The sequence below is a fragment of the Strigops habroptila genome, chromosome 3 (assembly GCF_004027225.2).
Source record: "Strigops habroptila isolate Jane chromosome 3, bStrHab1.2.pri, whole genome shotgun sequence".
Taxonomy (NCBI): domain Eukaryota; kingdom Metazoa; phylum Chordata; class Aves; order Psittaciformes; family Psittacidae; genus Strigops; species Strigops habroptila.
The window spans coordinates 10,050,986-10,073,083 of record NC_044279.2 but is presented as its reverse complement, the minus strand read 5'-3'; the positions used below and the strand labels follow the sequence as shown (position 1 = coordinate 10,073,083).

Below are 22,098 nucleotides of genomic sequence, written 5' to 3'. Positions count from 1 at the left end.
AACTATAGGCAATTGCTTCAAACTTACCTATAACATGATAACAAAAGCAAAAGAAAGATAATCACTATTCATGGTATTGCTCAAGAATTTCTGATTTCAGTTAGAAGGCAGTGGGAGGAAATAAAATGTAAGTAAGTGAAATAAGAGTGTGCCAGATTTGAAATCACTAATTAATCTAGAGTTAAAATTTGTTGCTATCAGAGATGGAAATCGAATATATGTATCTCAGATTTTGCTTTCACCTCCTTAAAGAACATTAAAAAATGACCAAATGAAATTTATTCCTTACAAATTTTCTTCAACAGAAAAAACCCCACAAATTTTTAACAACAGTAACAGAATTCAGTCTACTTCTTTGGTTATTCTGACATGAAGTAAAAAAAATTGATATAGGATTTTCTCAGATTATCTTCTTGTTTATTCCAGAAGGCAAGATTACTGGCTATGTTACTCTAAGCATAATTCAGAGATTCCCTCAGTACAATCAGGGGACACCATACTTCTTGATACTATAATTCAGACAGGAAACATAGTTTATAAAAATAGTAATATTTTCCACAGTGCAATTTCTGATTCAGAATATTTTTCCCAAATGCCTTGCTTATCACAAGGAGGGGAAGGGGAAGAAAAGAAATACAAAGAAAAAAAAAAAAACGCCCAAACCCCAAAAAACTCCACCAAGCAACAAAACCTAAAAAAACCCACCCTTCGTCTTTTTGACTGGGATTATTTGAAAACATAATTTTGGCAAAGGTTAAACACTTCTAAACCTACTTCTACTTTCATAATGTAGAATTCAGCACTCAATTTGTGGTGCTGATATAAAAAAACCCCATCATTTTTAATTTCTCAACAAATTGTATATATTATTCACTTCAGCTGACAAAGTGGCTTGGTGACTTCACATCCAGAAAATGCATTTATTTAAGAAATGCAGACCTCTAGTACATGCTGTCATAAACTCATCCATTCATCTGACTTAAAAGCCCACCAAGAACTCTACTGAAAAGTACTTGTTCATATGAGATAAGCAAATAAAATAGTTAAATGATTTAAAGGTTGCATTCTTCAACATACTATGTTCAGGCATCACAGTGTTCCTCCAATGTTTGTTACATTTTGATATTGGAGAACACTGTACACCTTAACATCACAGATTATTCCCTTTTGGGATTAAGAATGATGAAAACACTTGAATTTCAACAACTAAACTCCAAAGTCCAGAGAGTTTATAGAAGCAAGTAAATAAATCAGGAATATTGGAAAAATGATTAAACAAGAACTTTTATTTGGTTTCAAATGCTTAACTGCTTGAGACTGAAAATCATGCAAGAGGTGTTGAAAAGTTGAATGTAGAGCATAGAACTAACTGGTGAAACTTTCACTCAACAGGAGTCATTGATTTTATCATTTAGAATCATCCCTTACAGAGAATAACAATAAAGAACAGAAGACATAGAGGGTCAGATTCTAAATTATAGCAAGAGAGAATGGGGGTGGAGATAGAAAGTCACTTACTGTTTTTTCTTTCACTGCTTCCACATGGTCAGTTCCTGGCACAGGTGCTGCTTGAACAGGAATTTCTTCTTCCTGAGCTTTTTCTGCTTTCAAAACCATTTGTGAAATACCAGTTGTCAAACCTTTCTTAACATCCTCTTGCTTCTTAGCTTGCAGACCCTTGCAAGGGGCATCAACTTCTGCTTTCTGTTCAGCAGCATGGTCTTTAGTCTCAGCTGTAATTTGTTCTTTTTTGTCCTCTGGATGTGGTGTGCTCTTTTCTGGGAGCACAGGTTTTTTATCTTCTTCCAATGTGCTCTGGGGTTTCTTTTGGTCTGAACTTACTGTTGCAGGAATTTTATCTGCTGAAAGTGTCTTTGACAGTTTCCCTTGCTGAAGTTTTGATTCTTCTTTTTGAGCCTCCTGTTGGATTTTCTCCACTGATGAAGTTTTCATGATTTTCTCATCTTGAAGTTTTGGATCTTCTTTCTGAATTCCATGTTGGATTTTATCAACTGAAACTGCCTTTGACAATTTGACCTCCTGAAGTTGTGCATCTTCCTTCTGAGCTGAAGGCTGGATTTTGTCAGCTGACAGTGCCTTTGCCATTTTCAACTGTTGGAGTTTTGGGTCTTCTTTGTGAATTCCATGTAAAATTTTGTCAGCTGAGGGTACCTTTGCTAATTTTGCCTCTTGAAGTTTCAGGTCTTCCTTTTGAACTCCATGCAAAATTTTGTCAGCTGAGTGTACCTTTGCCAATTTTGCCTCCTGAAGTTTCAGGTCTTCCTTTTGAACTCCATGCAAAATTTTATCAGCTGAGGATGTCTTTGCCAGTTTTGCCTCTTGAAATTTTGCATCCTCCTTCTGAACTCCATGCAAAATTCTATCAGATGAGGCTGTCTTTGTCAGTTTTGTTTGCTGGAGTCTTGGGTCTTCCTTCTGAGAAACGCGTTGGATTTTATCAGCTGAGGGTGTCTTGATAAGTTTTCCCTGCTTATGTTTTGCATCTTCTTTCTGAATTCCTTGTTGGATTTTATCTGCTGACAACGTTTTTTCCAATCTCCCCTGTGGAAGTTTTGGAACTTCCTTCTGAACGCCTGGTTCTTCTTTTGGTTTTGCTGCTGCTGGAGTAGGCGGTGTGGAAGTCTTCTGAGGGGAATGTGAGACAGCAGGCACAGGCTGTTTTTGTGGAGTGGCAGGTAGTTTGGATACTGGATGTGAAGGGCCTGTTTTCGGAAGTGGGACCTTGCTCATATCCCCAAGTTGTCCTGACATTGCCCTTTGGGTCTGGCAGTTTAAGCACAGCCATTCCTGTACCTGTGATAGAACAAACATATGAAGTTACTTGATTTGAAAGCTTATCAGTAAAATTATATGTTGGTTTTTTTTTCAACTGATACAGTTGAATACTTTTAATCTGAATGCTATGCATACTGAGAAATTATTTTCTTTCTTTGCTGCTCTTGCAGGAAGATCCATAACATTTTTCTAATGGAAATGAAGCATGCCAGGTTCCAGAAGGCTGAGCCGAACAAATATAAATACAATCTAAATCTAAATATAAACACTGTGAAAACTAATGGTAATTACATTGGTCCAAAGTATTGTTGACCTTTATGTACAAAGCTCACTCATATATTTCTAACACCTACTGTTTTCTAAAGCCTCTATAATCTATTAATAGGTCCCTCTAATTTTGTAAATTTGAGTAAACGGTGAGCAACTGCGATTCATGGCTCTTTGTGGTTTTCCTCAGAAGCCACCTTCCCCTCATGAATTCCTGTATACGTATCAGTGTATTAATTTAATATGACTGTAACCTAAAAGGAAGATCACCTGTCTGCTCTCTTTACTGCTAAATCCCTGCTGCACGCTGGTTGCTTTTTACTTTTCTTCCCAGAAATCAGAAAAAAAAGGACAAATGCTTATATCTGTGCAAAAGATCTTGTTGCTAGTTGCCTAGCTACTGTATGAGGGGAGTTTTCAGACTGTTTCTAGTGGGATTTGGGATATAGATTCTTTAGAATAGCAAAAGGGCAATTTAAACACAGAAAAGTACTGGAAGGAAAGAAAAAGCCCAGAATCTTCTGGATACTATACTAGACAATGAAGCTTTACTTCACTACTTCGACATGAGCTTCACTGGAGGATAAGAGGTCTATGCCATACATTAAAATCTTTGTATGCTTAGTTTTAACTACTTTAAATGTGATGATGGAAGATCTCAGCAATTCAGTTTTTGTATTTCTCTGATTTAGAGAACTTGGTGACCTACTGAATATGAAGCACATGAAAAACAGAGCAAAAGTGTTCTGTTAGTAATTATATAAATAATACTATTGCTGATATTAGGATAGTGCAGATGACTGACCAGTTATATACCATTGAATATTTTAGAATACCAGTTGACCAGAAGAGGTGGCATTTAGTCACAAGAAGGGCTTTCTGGCAGAAGTGTGCAACCTCAGAAACATTCGTGCATTTTATATTAACAAGTAGTACAGTAATAAATGAAGTAACAAAAAAAGCAGAAACTGGAACTCAAGCTCTGCCCCTACCTGCAAAAGGATGCCCGAATGACAAGGTGTAAGCACCAGACTCCCTGGCCTCCTTCTGACACCATAACCTGCCCTTTTCAGTGTAAAGAGGGGCCTAACTTCAACAAATGCACTAGCAGGTTTTCCTCCAAACAGTACTTAACAGCTGGTGATGCCAGTGTATTGTCATTGATAAGGGATCTCTGAGAGTGATACAAATGTGGTGATGACCACAAATGACCTTTTAAAATAGCTAAACAGAAGCAAAGCATCCCTCTATTTCTGTCTAATGATGAGCTTATGTGCTCAGCTCTCACATCCCAGCCAGAATATTTCTGAGTGCATTGGTGTTTAGTAAAGCTTCTCCACACAGTGGGTGTGCCCAGATTTTTGGTACTTTTAGAAATTAAGGGGTTTTGAGATCAGCTGGTTTCAAATGCTTTTTAGAATCTAAAATCTACCAAAACCCCAAATTATGAAGTGTATCTGCATAGTCCAGATCCAAACCCCATTGTTAAAAGGCTTTACAATTCCCTTGCTTTTTAATTGTTTTTTAAATAATCAAATCACCACTATGATGCTGCCTCTTTGAAAAAAATAGCCGATTAAGTTAATAAGTGAAATATAAATTACAAGAATTGCAGCTGAAATGACAATTGCATGTGAACTCATGTGGGTTAGTTCTGTTGAAAAGCAATTAAAAGGAGGCTATTTAATGTATTAAGTGATTTTCTTTGACAAATTTTGATCTAGGCACAAGAAATGCAAGAATGCATACTTTATCATTCAGGTAATCTAACAATTGTTACTAATAGGCACTATGCCCTTTACAACTGCAAACTGAATGTAGCTGTCTATAAATACAATTTAGGTTTGATTTTTCTGTGGAAAAAAGCATTAAAACAAAAACCTCTAGGGAAGATTATTAGGACTTAAAGTAGTCCAACTACATGTCATTTATCTGGGAAGCACTAATCAAGAAATGCAAATAAAAGTAACTTATTTTTTAAAGAATGTGTAAATATAACTTAGTTCTTTTGCAATTCTCTTCTCTCTGGAAATTTTACTATACTACATTTTTATGGACAGCAACATTTTTTTTTTCCTAGAAAACAATATTAGAAGCTGTAAGTATGTTGTGAACTGTCTTTCATAAACTTAAGATAAAAGCAACACACCAGAAAAGAAATTTGGCCCAGAGAAAAACATGATGTTAGTATGATCAGGAGTCTGTAAGTGACTAAATATACTAGATAACATTTAGCATAAATAGTCCAGTTTCTGGAGTTTCTATGTTTGTTTCTTTTCTATACATCCACATTTGTCTCTTATTACTTCTCCTAGCTGTGCTGATTATGTAGATCCCATTTAGTATCTCTTCAGCTGCAGCCTACTCACACTGTTCATACACTTGCTTTGTCTCAGATTCATCAAGTCACTTCCCTCATTTAAATCCTTCACAGATTCAGTTCTTTGAACTGCCTATAGTAACTTTAGCAACTTTAGAAATAGTATTAAGTGTTTAAAGACCAAAACAGTTACTCAGACACTATTTCCTCTCAGCTTTGCTCACTGTCCCTATTCAGTGTCTCATCCCTGGAGTGAAGTTCTTCAGCTCCAGGACTGTGCTTTGGTCTGAGCACATAGTAGAACAAGTCTCTTAAAAACAATTACAATTACACATGAGCAAAGCAAGGTAATGATGAGCAAATTGGCAAACCATGCTAAATCTTGTCAAGAGATGGGAGTCTCAGTCTTGCCTCCTTGCTATATTGGTGCAAGTGATGCTAGTGAAATGGCCTGGAACTGTCCAGCTACACAGTAATTTAATGAACCTTGCATTGTCCTCTTGGACTTTTGTTCTATTTGCATCTATTTACCACTTTAATTATTTAGTGTTGTTATACAGCATGGCAAATACTTCTCTCAGGCTATGTGTTTTAAATTCCAGTCTAAATTTTTATAATCATGTGGATATTTGATCACAAAAGAGTCAACAAGAATCTTCTTATATCACCAGCCCTCTAGCTCCTGATTGTCTGTCAGGATGGTTCTCTGTAAAATCAAATTTTGTACCATGAAGTCATATGCCTCAGTTTTAGACTTGTCTTCTCCTCAGTTAACCTCATGCCCTGAATGCAAGCTTTTCCCTAAGGCGATCTTTCCAGTTAGCCTGTCAACCCAAATTTATTAGGACGTGGGAAATGGAAATCATGTTCTTTTCGCAGTCTTCACTAGATAAATCTTCTTAGTTCTTTACAGAATTCTTCACAGCCTTTGGTTCCTGAATTAGCAGTAGACACTATTATTGGCATCACAAGTGATACTAGCGTGCTCTAACATGATGAATCCATGCCTCTCTCCCAGCAATCCTTACAACCCCATATTGCTGGACTGAAGAAAGTAGCTGTGTCAAAATATTCTTCTCACTCAGTTTCATAATAAATAAATGTCATCATGAAAAGGGCAAACATTTAACGTTCATTGTGAATGTCTACTTTTCATTTGTCATGCAAGAGCTCAGCACTTCAGTCCTTTGCTTTTGTATTCACATACCACAATGTTAGATAATTTCATATTGAAAATAATAGGTCAGCTGTTCCATCTCCCTGCTAGTCAAGGATTTTTTTATTACAGTATGTTGATAAATTCATTACACACTCTTGGAAAATGCTGATTAGTAAACTAGAGTTTTTCTCTAGCTGAAAGTAACTCAAAGTACTTACTATATTTGTGAAGGTAAAAACAAACGCCTCTTCCCATAAAATATCTCTAAGTTACTTCAGAAGGCAAATTCTTTAGTTTCATTAGATACCAACCAACTACTTACTTTGTCATGCTTAGATCATTTTTTTATGCACCACCCCTGGCAATGTTCAAGGCGAAGTTGGATGGGGCTTTGAGCAACCTGGTCTAGTGGAAGGCATCCCTGCCCATGGCAGAGGATGCAACTAGATGATATCTAAGGTCCCTTCCAACCCAATTCTATGATTTTATGATTTATCCCTTCCTAATTCTTCCTCTTCACTGCTCTCAGTAAAACAAAATCATAAAACCAACACAGGAATGAAAAAAGCATTAAGAAATAAATCCCTGTAAAATTAATCGATTTCTGATTTCACTAAAATAATCACATTGCAAACCAGAATCTTTATCAAAAAAATATGCTAATTTATTAAAACCCTGAATATATGAAATATATTCAGAATATATTTCTTTTCTATGAAAAGAAAAGCACACTCTTTCTCTCTAATTACCTCATAAACAAAACAGGGGGAGAAGCAATGCAGGCAGTCTTACATCTTATTACATCTTCTTTTTTCCTAAGCATAGATTTGAATATGTTTCTTCGAAAATGTTATAAACATACATTTAAAACTAAGACATCTCTGGTATAAATACTACTATAAAATATTTGTTCTGAGACTCTAAGATAGTTTTACCTTGGATATTTATTTTTAATTGATTTGGTTTTTATTTTCGCAAACTTGTACAGCATGTTTCCAAGATCCCACATGAATAAGCCAATTAACAAAATCATAGAAAATAGCCCATCCAGAGAGGAAAAGCAACTTGATGAGCATAGCAAACTCCATCTTGAAGATCAGAAAGAACAGGGGTGAGGAAAGAATTTCCAAAAATTGAGCTAAGTCAAATTCTGCAAAGGAAATTTAAACAAGCAACAAAATGTTTGGTATCATTGTAGATAAAAAGATATCCACAGTGCAGTTAAGATTCAGAGTTAAAGGTATGGTCCACATAATATGTGCTTTAATCTTGAATTTTTATAATAGTGAGACTGAACAGAAGCAAATGTCAGCAGGAAATGAACACACTCCTACTTTTAGGGGAAATAATAGGCAAATTGGTAGAGTTACATGTAAAAAAGTTACCACCACCATTGCACAGAATGATAGAGGGACATATGTATTCATAGCATAACCACCAAATCAGACTGCATATCTGGCAGGAGAAAAAAATACCAAAATGAAATACAAACCCCCCATACTCTTCTCTATCCAGAGCGTTAGGCCAGGAGGCAACTGCCTAAGCAGCCAGCTTGGAAGACACAGGGTCCACAGTTGAGCCTCTGGGGTGTCCAGATTTAGGAAAATATAGAAAAGTTTTCACAGATACTGTATGCTTGTGGAGGTCACAAGCAGTTTTCCAGGGTCATTCTTCTGAATTTATACACATAAATTTTGTCTAAAATGTCACGTAGGATCTTAAGCATATTTTGGGATTTCACCCCAAGTGGAGAAAGGATGTGCAAACAAATGGTCAGTCTAGTCAGATGGCTGACTTTGGAGAAGTGGTTAAAAGAATATGCCTAATATAAACTAGGGAAATGAATCCCATAAATATGACTTATGTAGGATGAAAGGTATACTGGCTGAAAACCAAATGGATATAAATTGTCTATGGATAAATTTAGGTTTGAAACTAGAAGACCTTCCTTGCTATTAGTGATTTGCAGTTTGGAGTACGATACAAGAGGAGTGGTAGCAGGGAGAAATGCAGCTGATTTTAATATATGATATGATTGCCAACAAAATCACTTAATGATTCATGAAATCCTACCAGGTTTACAAACTGCCTTCCTGTAAAAGTGCTCATGAGCAGAATGCATTATATTATTAGCATTAATAAATAGATTCATAGCATTTAGCTCACTTTAAATGTTAAGCTATCTTTCAGCCACAAAAGAGAGATCATAGAGATCCACAAAAGCTGGTTCAGGTAAATGTAAAGAGTCAACGGAAAACAAAACCCAGCTAAAATTCCTGCAGAATAAAGAAGTTTGTCAACAGAAGGAGAAGGAATTACTTTGTTAGCTTGAGAATGCCTATTTTTTTGTGTGTTTGAAGTTGCAATCAAGCCGAGATTGTTATCTGAACAATGCAAAAAGATGACCAGCTTTTATCTCTTTCTCAAATAAAGGCTTCTAGTACATCACTGAGGAAGACCAAGTTATCTCAGCATCTCAGATTATTGGTAAGATCACTTTTAAGCCATCACAACTATGAAACAAAATGTTATTTATAACTGTTTTCATTGCAGAATTATGCACATGCTCAGTTACCACTGCTTATGTTGGTGTATACATTAAAAGACACAAAACCTGACATGATAAAAAAGTTAATATTAAATATTTATTTCTGTTGCCACTGGGAAGACAGTATAGCAAAAAAGTTGTGAGAGACTCATACCTATTTTTACTGCTATATGGTTCCTGGCTACTGGTGTGCATAGCTCCTGAAGACAATGATTGCTATTCAGGATTAGCAGCTCACTTATGGCATAATGAGCAACCTGGTCTAGTGGAAGGTGTCTCTGCCCATGGCAGGGGGGTTGGAACTAGATGATCTTAAGGTCCTTTCCAACCCTAACCATTCTGTGATTCTATGATTCCATATACACAAAAGTCTTAAAAGACTTTGGTTGGTGTATTGGAACACACAACTAATACCAAAATAAAAATAGAATGAAACTTCTCTTTATGTGAACTTTGAAGTGAAACAGAAAACTGCCACTGCCAGTGCTGGTATTTGTTCTGAACTGTGATACTTTAGCATATAATCTGCTCAATGAGTTGCCATTTCTGCATACTGTTGTAAGGCACTTTTTTTATTTGGTGTCTGATAGGCAGCAATAAAAGTAAAATCTATTTTATTCTATGGCTGCAGTCCACAATCTTCTGTCTTAGATTATGGGACTTATAATCATTACTGAAGGAAATAAAGCATTTCTAATAAAAGGAATCATAAATTTCTGAAGGCTGTTTTAGCTTGCCATCTTTACAATAAAACTCTTTGGAGTAAAACTGACATTAAATCCCTTAAAAATTACCTCTTGATTTTTTTTGCCTTCAGTTGCCTTAAGCATCTTCCAGCATCTCATAATGGCAATATATTTCACGCTTTTAGAGGGAGGGAGAAAGAAACATTCCAGAATATTAGAAGACATATTCAAATCACATAAATTCAAGTTTATTGGAAATACTGTATAATTACTCAATGAGGTCTAACTTAACACTTTTTCTTTAGGCCGTTAAATCTGATTTTTAGATTAGCATTGTTCAAAACACTGGAGTACGCGCTACCTGAGCAGTGGAGAAAGCAGGATTTCCACTAAACTGTGGATGTGTATTGTGTAGACATCTATAGTTGTGGTTGGTAACTTCTACCTTCAATGGAGAAAACGAGGATCATTTAGAAGGCTGTTAATCTCACCTATCACAGGACATTAGATAAAAAGACTGGTACCTTGAAAGTGTCTGTTTGTGTCCACTGACTACAGGGCAAGAGTGTAGCTGATCAGATGAGTTACGTATGTCTACAGCTGACTTAATCAATATCACCTTGAATCTTGAGGTGGAAGATAGGGCAACAAATAAAAGTACAGAGGAATGCGCAACAGCAATGAGATTGACCAGTACACTGGGTGCATAGTTATGTCCCCAGAATCCACTCTGGGACTTTTTTCTTGCTGCAGTGCCTATGTGAAACCACTAATTGGATCTTCCCCTCCTTTTTTGTTCTTCCTTATCCTTAATGTCTACCATTTAAGTCCACGTTTACTCACTAACAGAAGCTTTCAGGGACTTTGAATTTCTGAATAAACACATCTTGGATGCTGGACTGATAACAACAGCATAAGAGATCAAAAACCTGCCAAACAAACAGTCTACCTTTGTTTTTAACGGTACATCCCAAGAAATTCTTTTCTGCCTTATGATTATCAAACAAAGCCTGATGACCTCCACAGGTCCCTTTCAACTGCAACCATTATGCGATTCTGTGAATGTGCTAAAAACTAATACCGTGGCACCAGAAACTGTAACATTTTATTCAGCCAGAAGGTTTCAAAATCTAAAATGTTAAATAAAAAGGTCTATTTTGTAGAGTAATAAAGCAATCAGCAAATTATTCCTAATGCCCTAAGATTTTGCTTTGGCTCCAGAAAAAAATGAAAGCACTTATGGAACTTTGCCATGTGGTTTGTTGTTGCTAATGATTTCTTCTTTCTCTCCCACGTCAACTGTTGAAGGAAGAGAGTTGTAAATACTGCAGCAGATTACCAGAAAAGCACGGAGGAATTGGTGTTTCTCCCACCTGTCAGGAATTATCTGCTCCTTAATTTTAATGGGGTTGGTACTACTGAATATTCCACTTAATTATGAAGAGATGAAATACAAAATATGACAACATAAGGATGACCTACATCCTCAAGTGATGACAATTATGAAACGGGTATGCCTTAACCTTGCTTCAAGATACAGCCCAGCAGCTTCAGAAAAAGCTGAAATTTTGTCTTTTTAGCAACTGCTCTGTTGATCAGGAGTTTTTATTTTAGTAATTAAATTTGACAGATATTGGGATTTTTATCTGGATAGTGTCTGCATATACTCTGATTTCCTATAGTCATTTTGCTGAGGGCCTTTAGAGGCTTAGAATTATGCTGTCACTGCACAATCACTAGGGTATACATCATCATAGATTGAAAAGAAGTTAAGCTGTCAAAAAATAACTGTTTTTTTATTGTGGAGGGTGAACATTATTTATTTTTACTCTGCATCAAACTGCATTGTCATGTGTTTGTTGCTTATACACTGGTACAACAAAATGACTAATAGTCCTCTTTTCTATTGGCAGGTTTAGCTATAGAGGTGCTGTTATTCAAAACAAAGAAGCTTTCCTCCTCAGTGGTACACAGAGAAATTCCCATCAAGCATTTTACTGCCTCTGCCTTCTTTTGTTGCCATGGCAAAACCAGCCCCAATGAAGGAAAAACAACAAAGTCGAGATGGGCCTCATCAAAGAAATAAATGTACTCAAGTACTTCAGTGGAATTGGGATGTTTAAGATCTGTGTATACTTCAAGAAATTCTGAATTACAAATTCAAAAACCTTACGTGAAGTGTAATAAATCTTTTTTTACACCTGTGCAAGGAAAGATTCTGAGACTGTAGCTTCTTTATACAATTATATATCATACACTTGCAGGGTCTGTCACGATAACATTAAAAGATCTCCAGGTGCTACCATAAAATAAATTTGAATATTAACCTCTAATTCACATGGAATAATACCCTGTAAGCCTACGTATTGCATGTTTTAACTAGTGATCTGTAAAACTGAATTTAGGAAAGCCTGTTAATAATCAATGTTTTATGAAGGGAGGGTTAAAAAAGTCTCTCCTGTAATAAATATTCTCTTGATTTTCCATTTCTATCAGAGATCCACTAAAATATGTGTCCTGTTATCATACTATTGATTTATTTAGTTCAAATGGAGAATATCTAGCTTATGTACATACTTTATGTTTTTATCTTTATATACAAACTTTCCTGACTCTATACTATGGCTTTGTTTTGGAATACATACCACCATCTATTTATTTCTGTATTTTCAATATGAACATCTGAAGAGTTAGATATGCGGAGTGGCATTTAGGTTTGGGTATTGAGTTTTCTGCTAAAGTGTAATACTTGAAGTTTCTTTCCAGTTAACTGCTGTCCTCTAGTCAAAGAACCCATCCCTATCACCCCAAGTCAGTATATCCCTCTTTCTCTGTGATGAACTCCATAGAAAGTATGAGGACCAGATCTATGCTTACCACAGTTTCCTTCTGTGGCAGGAAACTATGCATGCTCAGTAGCACAAGCTGTATCAGTAGCTACAGGTATTCATGCCTTAAAACATACTGCAATTTTTAGAACCAAGAAGCTAATCAAAAAAACATGAACTAGATTTATTCTTCAATTTCTTTTTGTTTTTCAAGTAAGTCTTTAAGATTTTTTTGAATATTGACTTTTACAACAAAATATAGTGAAAATCAGATGTGGAGAGCTTTCTGTCCTTAAACACTAATGACAATGACATCTTTATATTAAGCAGTTTTCCAATCCACAAAGTCCATCCCAGCATGTTTTCAATATTATTTTGGTATCTCACTTTCCACTCTTAAATGACACTGGAGAGTATTTAGGTTCCATGATAACAAGATAATAATTACACTTATATTTCAGCATATATCTGACACTCATCTGTGTCATCTGACACTCAGATGACAATTGTTGCAATGACATTCTCTTTCAAAGGTTCTTTTAAGGAGATTCCCAATTAGATGACTAAAACAATTTCAATCTATTTGCATCCATGACAAATGAACATGCTGTTTTGCGTGAATTAACAGCGGTATATGACCTCTATTTACATTATTCTTAACTTGCTTTGATAGCATATTATTGTAGTTGTTCCATTTAGATCACACAGACCAAAGAAATCCAAGGTTGTGTTAGTGCCTGAAGTAATGATTTTTAGTAAAAGATAGTTTTTAATAAATGGTTATTTACAAACTGTTTATTTACAAACTTGTTTATTGTGAGCTTTAAAAATATTAGTTTATTGAAATCTTTGCTAACTATACATAGATGTTGAGTGGCCCTATTATGCTCCTTTGTAGCCTTTATTATAACAGTCTCAAAGAATAACTGTTTTCTGTGCCTTCTAGCAGTTGAATCACTATTCCCCACACAAGTGGTGAGCAGAGAGCATGAGTGTTCCCATCCCATCATCGCTATTATTTGTTCTGAGTTGGCAAAATGTCTAGTGTCACAGATGGCACTAAAACAACAAACAATTCCATCCCCTGAAGAGTTTGTGTTCTATTCAGTCCTGTGTTCAATGTTGACCTTTTATGGATAGTCTAGAGAAAAGTGGTTTTGTTCAAAAACCAGGACTTAGCAATGGAACTAGATGAGGTGAATTCTGTAATAAAAAGGAGAACTATTCTTCATGTTCCAGAGTGCCTAGTGCTCAGTGGATCTTCATCATATCTCAGAATATATATTTGATTATAAACTACAAGTAGAATCTTTTTATCTAAACCTTAATGGATCATATTAATAAACAGCTCAACCATTCCCTGTAAAATCTTTTTGATTTTGGTCATTCCCAACAGAAATACAGAGACAACTGACATACATCATTATTCTGAAGAGTCATTTTGCATTTTGTTTGCTCTTACAAGCCAGATAATCCTAAAACTAACATGTGTAGTTCGTTTCAACAATATGCTTTGCAGAAACAAAAATCTCTGCTAAGACAGATTGAAATGTGTCTGCCTTTTGCTCATATTTTGTCTATTACTGCATGAATAGTCCTTTTTATGAAGAGGGATCTGCATGCTATTTCACATAAGCGGAAGTGGCTGATCTACACTCAAAGTGAAATGCCATGGAAGAGGAAGGAAATACCTACTTAAAGAACAGAAGTGTGGGGTTTTTTTAACTCCTAGCTCCATCCAGTCTCATCTCACCTAAATTTTAATACTTAACTGAGGACCTAAAGTTTTGACCCTTGCTACTCAAATTCACTCACCAGGCTATGGGATGTTATGTCCAGATACAAACACCATTGGTGGGCTGACTACTGTATCTACTCCTGATTAGGGAGAAACCCTGCACCAAACTATGCTCCAGACAAACCCCACTTCAAAGATGAATTTGAGATATGCTGAGAGTCCAAAGAGAAGCCTGTCTTAAAATGATGGCCTGAGCTAAGGTCCTAAATATGTAATGTGGTACCTAAAGAAATGGTCTGACTTTTGAAAGCTCTAAATACCTAAAGACACCTCAACTGACTCCCATTTCGCAGTTCATCTCTTCTGTTTGAATCTTACTTTAATCAGAAATACAGTGTGCATATCTGTTTCATCACTTATGTTTATTGTACTTGGCTTTATAATTTCTTATCATTTAGTAATGGTTTATGCATAATGTTTGCTCTCCGTGTTACATGACTGATGTATGAATCCTTTAGCTGCCAGAAAATGAAGGGGAAAGGCAAAAAAACAAGCAGACAAATGACTGGGGAATAATTCACAGTCAAGGAAACAGACTGTTCTCAAGGAAGAGAGCATAGGTGCAGCTGAAAGTGAAGGAAAATCACTTACCTGGCTTTGGAAAATTATATTAATCATTAACTAAAAAAACAGTAAGAAGGTTGCATACAACCATTTCCTGATATACTGGCAGCTGACATGGCAGTAAAGAGATAATAAAGTAAACAAAGGAAATCAATATTACATATGTGCAGAATGACCCTGACTTTGTGTGATACAATACATGCTGAGAAGTTGATAGACCTTGCAGCAACTTCTTGAGCTCTTTGCAGTGCAAAAGTCTCCTAAACACCCAAAATGAGGAGGTAAAAACCATACCGACCTCCCTGCTTTAAGACCATGACAAAAGCACAAAGAAATAGCAGAGCACAGGCGTGCAGAGAAATAGTCACAGTTGCCATCTCCTACAAAAATACTGGCTGTTTTTGCAACGTCTGCATCAGAACAACACTTTATCATTAGGTGTGACCATTTTCAATGATAAAAGGCAAATTCCCAAGCTTCGAAGCAACACAATTCAGGCAAAGCCCAGGCAAAGGCAAAGGGAGAGATGAGGTGCAGATGCAAAGGGGAAAACCAAGCTTTTTTTAGCATCTTGGCTTCTGCCTCCTTTGAGATTTATGCTGGTTATGTCTCAAGAAGACTGTAGTACACACATTTTAACTAATAGTAATCTTTCTTGTAGGTGCTGCTCATTGATTTTACCTTGCACTTTCCTGCCTACAATTTTGCTCTTGTAAAGGCACACAATAGGAAATACTGGAAAAAATTCTCTCGAAAAGGAGTATGCCATTTAGTCAGCAAGATAATTCTGTCAAACACTGTAGCTCAAAAAGGGGAGCATGCTGCGTACTTCCATAATTTGGCAAATATGTGCACAAAGAATTAAAAATAGAATATTTTTCTTGGAAAACTTTAGACCAATATTCACTAAAATTTCTTCTCAATATTTCTTTTAGAAACATGCTTGCAATCTGTTTAAAAGCATAACATACTGTGATGCTACAGTATGACTTAAAGCAGATGTTTTCTTGGTGTTTAATGTGCAAATAAATCCTATATACTCCAGGAATCACACATAATGAGCTTGAGTTTACTTTCAAGAGACATCACAAGTAGTTATGCAAAGAATATACCAAATAACTTAAACCCATGTAAGACTGCCCAAAACAAATGTACTGCTAACTCTTAATATAAATATTAAATACAAGATGAAAAGACAGGTTTTAATTGCTTGGGGAAAAGCAAAACAAAAAAAAACACAAAACAAACCAAAGCCAAAGTGAAAAAAGAGGACTTAATTTTTCTTAATTTTTCTGTCTCGTTAGTGTTACAAATCAGGGTAGCTCCTTGGAAGGGTGAGACCCCAAAACATTGAGTTGAACTGTGGTATTCCAGTGGACTTGCAATGCCTGGTAATACACATACGCATTACACTGTTACCTTATGCCAAAATACTGTAGTCAGGGTAAAACCTCCAACTACATAAACCACAAAGCCCAAGAGCGCATTCATAAGATTCAGCTTTTTAACAGCTTAACCTTATTTGTATTTTATGGTGAAATATTTGTTTCTGTAAGACTGAAAATGTTTTAATTATAATTCCACAATTATTTCTAAACAAAAATACCAAATGTTTCCAGTCTCTGGGAATTCTACATAAATTACTTGAAGATTATTTGGTTTAATTTTGTAAAATTCAGGTTTTCCCATGTCTCAAAATACACACCGCACTGCTTTAGTAATTATGAACTGGGTAAAATATCTACACAGATAGCAAAAAATAAAATGCCCCCAAACTTATCTCCCTACAGTCCTTAGTTGCTCTTTCAGTACGCGCTATCTCCAGAAGAATAAAGAATCCTTTCAAAGCAACTATGCTAACTCAGCTTTAATACTAATTACACAATTACTTAGCTAGTTAAGATGATTGAGAATTCCTCCTTGATGAGAAGACGGAGGATCCCTCCCCACAGCTTCAGCCAATTGCTCTAAGATACCAAATTTTTCATGAAAAGGGCAAGTCAACCATCTTCACTCATACATGTATGAGTGATACACAGATGGACATTCACACATATACACGTATGCGGAACACTGTATGAAGACAAACAAACTCACTCGATATATTCATAAAATCTTATGGCCAGAAGGGGCCATTATTCTCAACAGATTTGATCTTTTGCAAAAATCCTTCTAGTTTCACCAAGAGGTTTGTATTCTCAACCTTTCAGCATTTCTATTAGAAACATATGCAAATTTCAGAGGGAGGAACCATCTTCAAAGTTAATTTTTCCAATAATTACTCTATCTGCAGATTTTTTTTTTACATGTAGACTCTAAGATGACACAAAAAAAAAAACCCCAAAAAAAAAAGCTAGTGAAAACATGAATTTTTAATTATATTTGCCTTTCTAAAGAATAATTTCAAAACTTTAAAAAGTTAAACTGTAAAGGAAGCATTGCAAGACCAAAATTCATGTGATATAAGCTCAGCACTTTCTTACTCCATGAAGCCAGCCTGTAAATGTATGTTATACTCGCAGTCTCTTTTGGCAACAAATATCACAGTTATTTTATCTCAAAACTCTACCACACTAATGCAAAAAACCAGAATAAATATGGTTGTACTTATTTTGAAATCACACTCTTTTAATTCATATTTTAAATCATACTTATTGATTTTATACCTTATGTTAGATTTAACAAACCTTATTCTTGTGGTTAACATCACAATTTTATCATTCTCACAATGACAACAGAAACTGCGTGGAAGCTTAACTTTTATCTTGAAAGCATGGCCTGTCCAGTACCTAAATGGGGCTTACAAGAAAGCTAGTGAGAGACTTCTTATTGGAGCATCTAGGGATAGGACAAGGGGGAATTGCTTTAAAGTGAAAGAGGGGAGATTTAGATTAGATACTAGGAAGAAGTTCTTTACTGTGAGGGTGGTGAGGCACTAAAACAGGTTTCCCACAACAATGAGAAGTTGTGAATGCCCTATCCCTGGATGTGTTCAAGGCCAGGCTGGACGGGGTTTTGAGCAACCTGGTCTAGTGGAAGGTGACCCTGCATACGAAGGGCACTTGGAACTAGATGATCTTTTAATAAGGTCCCCCCCCTCCAATCCAAACCATTCTGTGATTCTATGATTCTTCAACCATATTTTTATGGGGGTTTATGCTAAAATGTCCTTAGTAAAACCTTTAGATAGATTAGATTGCAAACTGTAGAAAACTTTTGGAAATACTTTAAAATACTGGATTCTATGGTTAACTACTCTATTTACTCAATTGACAAGAACACATCTGTCCTTTTGGAAGTAAAGAATTCTCTTACTTTAATGAGTAAACCTAGATTACTAGTACACCTAAATTACTGACATCTGTCACAAAAGTGAACAAAAATTTTCATTTTCCAAAACTTGCACTGAATTCTTTCATTTTACTCTGTATTAAAACCAAAACAAAACAAAAAACAACATAAATAGCAAATAAGTAAGTAAGAGCAACATTCATTTGAATTTTCACATTGTCAGCTTCTGATTCTTGACAGTTCTCTAAGTGGGCTACAATTAGACATCTATTAAATGTGTTGCTGTTATTTGAAACAGACTGATCTTATTTTCTCCTTGAAATTCAAATTTTGATTCTTAATTAATCTTGAAGCAGTTGCTCAACCCTTGAAACACTCTTTAAAGAACCTGTTTACATCATAGATAACATAACATGATGCAATCTTCCAGGATAAGTGATACTGATGTCAGCTTCTAATTAATTTAATTGTAGGTTCCCTATTAAGTCAAGAACAAACATCTGGAGATAAAAATGACAAGGAAGTCAATAGCTCTCAGTTGTTTTATGAAAAATGAAAAGTAAAAAACCAAACAAAACCCAAATCATATGTACAACTTAGCTAATTTATTGTCAACTTAATTTGCAATTTCTTTTTTACATGTTGTTCTTTTTTTTAAAGAAAGATATCTTTGGAACAGAAATTTACTCATATTTTTATGCAACTGTATAGTTTAAATTAGAGATTCTCATTTACATTCTTTGTTTTTTGTTTTTTTTTTAAAATCATATATATGTCATGTAAGCCAATTAAAAAAATGAAAAATCAAACCTTTTTGGTAAAATAGGCAACTGCCTGAGTAAAAAATAAAAATCAATTATCCTATATATTGGTAGCAATTGTATATGACCACAGACAGCAAAACCCTTTGTAGGCATGGGTTCTGTAGAGCTGCAGTCATAAAGGCATGAAGAGTGTATTACGGAGATCATAACTCCAGATGTATGGCACAGAGAATTCAAATTTCTTTCTAAAACATAACAGAAATTATCATATCTATATTATGGTCTATGCAATCAATTCCCAAGCCTTTGACACTGGAACAATATACAGTGTGCTAGTAAAATGAACCATTTATGGAGCTCTTTTCAAAAAAACATCTCTAGGAAATGAAGTGGAAAGTCCACATCTGTCTTCAAGGGCAGAACTGGAAGCAGTTTCCAGTGAGCAGAAGTGAATTTTTGTATATCAAAGCAGTTACAATTATGTCCTCCAATAATCTGCGTTTAATATAAATCCAGTACTTCAGAAATAATCTTTTTTTATTTAAGATGGTACTTGGATACAATCATTCTAATAATTCTGCTACGACAACTCAGCAGATTTTTTTAAAAGCTTGAATTTTTACTGTTATATTTTCAGATATTTTGCAGCATAAATTTAATTTTCTGTTTCAAATAAAATTAAAATATAGCTAAAGCAGTAACTGCAAGCAAAAAATGTTTAAATTACATTGGTATCTGTAAGACAAAAAAAAAAAAAATTTTGTGCAAATAGCTATTTCAACTCATTATTCATTCCACAGTCATGTTTAGAAAGTTAAACCATAACCCAAAATGCCTAGCTAGATTCATAAAATTCTGTTTAGAACTTAAAATTGATTGAACATCTACCTCTATAACTAATCTGACATTCACTTTATCACAGTTTTTATCATTTTTTGCTTAAATCTGCCTGATTATGTTATACTGGCACTTAGAAAAATCATACTTTAATGCTTCATTACCTACTTTTCCATCATAGTTTAAAGAATGTGCATTACAACTACAATGTATTAAGGTAAACCTGTAGATAGCTCAGAAATTACTAGCTCTTTTAAATTCTCTTTTTCTAACAGAGTATGTGCCCAATAAATTCTCACTGGGCATTGCTTCTTAAAAATTTGTTGATATTTCTCAACAAGTATGCTGTGTAATATTACCAAAACACTCCTTAGAGATAACTTACAAGAAAAGACTTGCTATCAATAATCATTAATGAATTTCATTGGTGATGTTGATCATGCTAGTAGGAAAACAAAGCCGTATCTGCAACAACATGGAGTATTTTAGGACAAAAAATTATCTACGTAATTTCAGAATAAATTGTGCTGAACAAGAAGCTGGAGAAGCACTAAATCTGATTTTGTCTAGTTTTATATAAAAGGATTTACTGAATTGAATCGACAAACCCCATGAACTGATTTAACAAGCACATGCACAAATAAAAATAAGAAAATGTCTAAGATTTTAACAAAAAATCTGAATAAACTAGCAAAACTCAATAGTTACAGAAGCTAACAGTTACAGTGCAAGGCTTGACAGAATGAATGCTCACAGACATCACTGCAAAGAACTGGGAAACCCACCTGCTGGAGGATGGAGCGCAACAAAACCCAGAGAATCTTGGGCAGCTTCAAGTCAACAAAGAAGACCCTTTACTCTCATTCCATCAATAAAAATCCTTCTCAGAAAAATGATGATTTAAAAAAAGAGAAAAGGAAAAGAGTGCTGCTCTGTCTGCTAAACCTTCATGCTTCGATAAGTAATTTGTGTTGTATAACAGCAGTAAGTGTGGAAACAATACACTTGAAGAAAAGCACATATCTCTAGGACTGCCTGATCTGCTTTTAGAGCTTCCTCTCTAAAATCTGATGAGCCCTCTAGGAAGCTGTATGTTTGCTATATTTGTTTTTTTGATTTGAAAAACATGCCATTGTGAAACTGTTGTAACAGCTTACTGTCTGCCAAAGCATGGAGTTGAAAACTGATGTCTAAATACACTTTTTTTAAGAGCTTCTTCTTAATATGAATCAGTTTCAATCAGTACATCAGAAAATGAATCCATTTTGTCAAAAGGACTATTTGAAGAATCTATGTTTCAGAGAGCTTTTTGTGCAACCAATTAGGATAGAAATTCACTGAGTTTCCAGAATTATTGGACATCAGAAAATATGTCCTACCCTGTCTGAATAAGAAGACTGTAAGTAAATAAAAGGCATGAATGAAGCTCTAGAAATTATTAAAAGTCATGTTGAATATCATGCAGTACCTCAAACTCAAGCTACTTAAATGCCACTCAACACTGTGGATGCAATTTATATTTGCTGTCCAAAACCACCTACAACCCTTCTCAAGCTGACCCGGATTGGTTCTATTTGGTTCAAACTTTCCATGTTTAGCCAAAAAGTGTAATCATCTTACATTATCTTTACAGTGATGAAAGGTATAACATATTTCTATCTTCTTTCTTCTTCTGAAAAAATGGCATGACCACATTACATTTTTATAAAGTCTGTATATTTCTAATGAGACACTTAGAGACAAGTAAGAGAACAAAAAAAACCCACCATACAATGGAGCAGACCAAGGGAATCTGGAAAATGATATTTGTGAGCAACAGTGAGATTGCATTTTAGGAAGCTCAGAGAACTGGTATTTTTTTTTGTCCTATCTTCTGTTCTCATTACAGTTTGACAGTTTTCACCAGGAAAAAAAAAAAATAAGGTTTTGATATTTTCTGTTCTCGTTACAATCTATGTGACAAGAATGCATTATAAATTTGCTATTTTCTATCCCTTTTATGATCATTGTTAGAAGAATAAATTGTATCAACACTCATGGCTGATTGATTGACAGTTTATCACTCTGTGCACAGATCTACGAGATAGATAGAGAAGTAGTATCTGACTTTAATCTCACATTTACCTGGTGAGATTTACAAGTGCCATCAGTAAAACGGAGACCTTTGCAAATTTATGCAAATGTCATGTCAGATATAAGTAAACATGAGTCTAATCTACAGAGTTTAGATGAAAAAATAC

At 35.1% G+C, this 22,098-nt stretch overlaps 1 protein-coding gene across 9 annotated transcripts in view; it reads right to left on the bottom strand.

The window, feature by feature from the left end:
- The window catches only part of PCLO (piccolo presynaptic cytomatrix protein), a 351,165-nt gene that overhangs the window by 187,907 nt on the left and 141,160 nt on the right, over positions 1 to 22,098 (bottom strand). For all 9 annotated transcript variants that reach the window (XR_003990563.1, XR_003990564.1, XM_030479514.1 and 6 more), the window contains exon 4: positions 1,519 to 2,814. Coding sequence is in view for 7 of the 9 variants with exons in the window: in XM_030479514.1 (XP_030335374.1) it covers positions 1,519 to 2,814 (1,296 nt within the window). In the remaining 2 variants the exon portion in view is untranslated. The remainder of the gene's footprint in view (positions 1 to 1,518; positions 2,815 to 22,098) is intronic.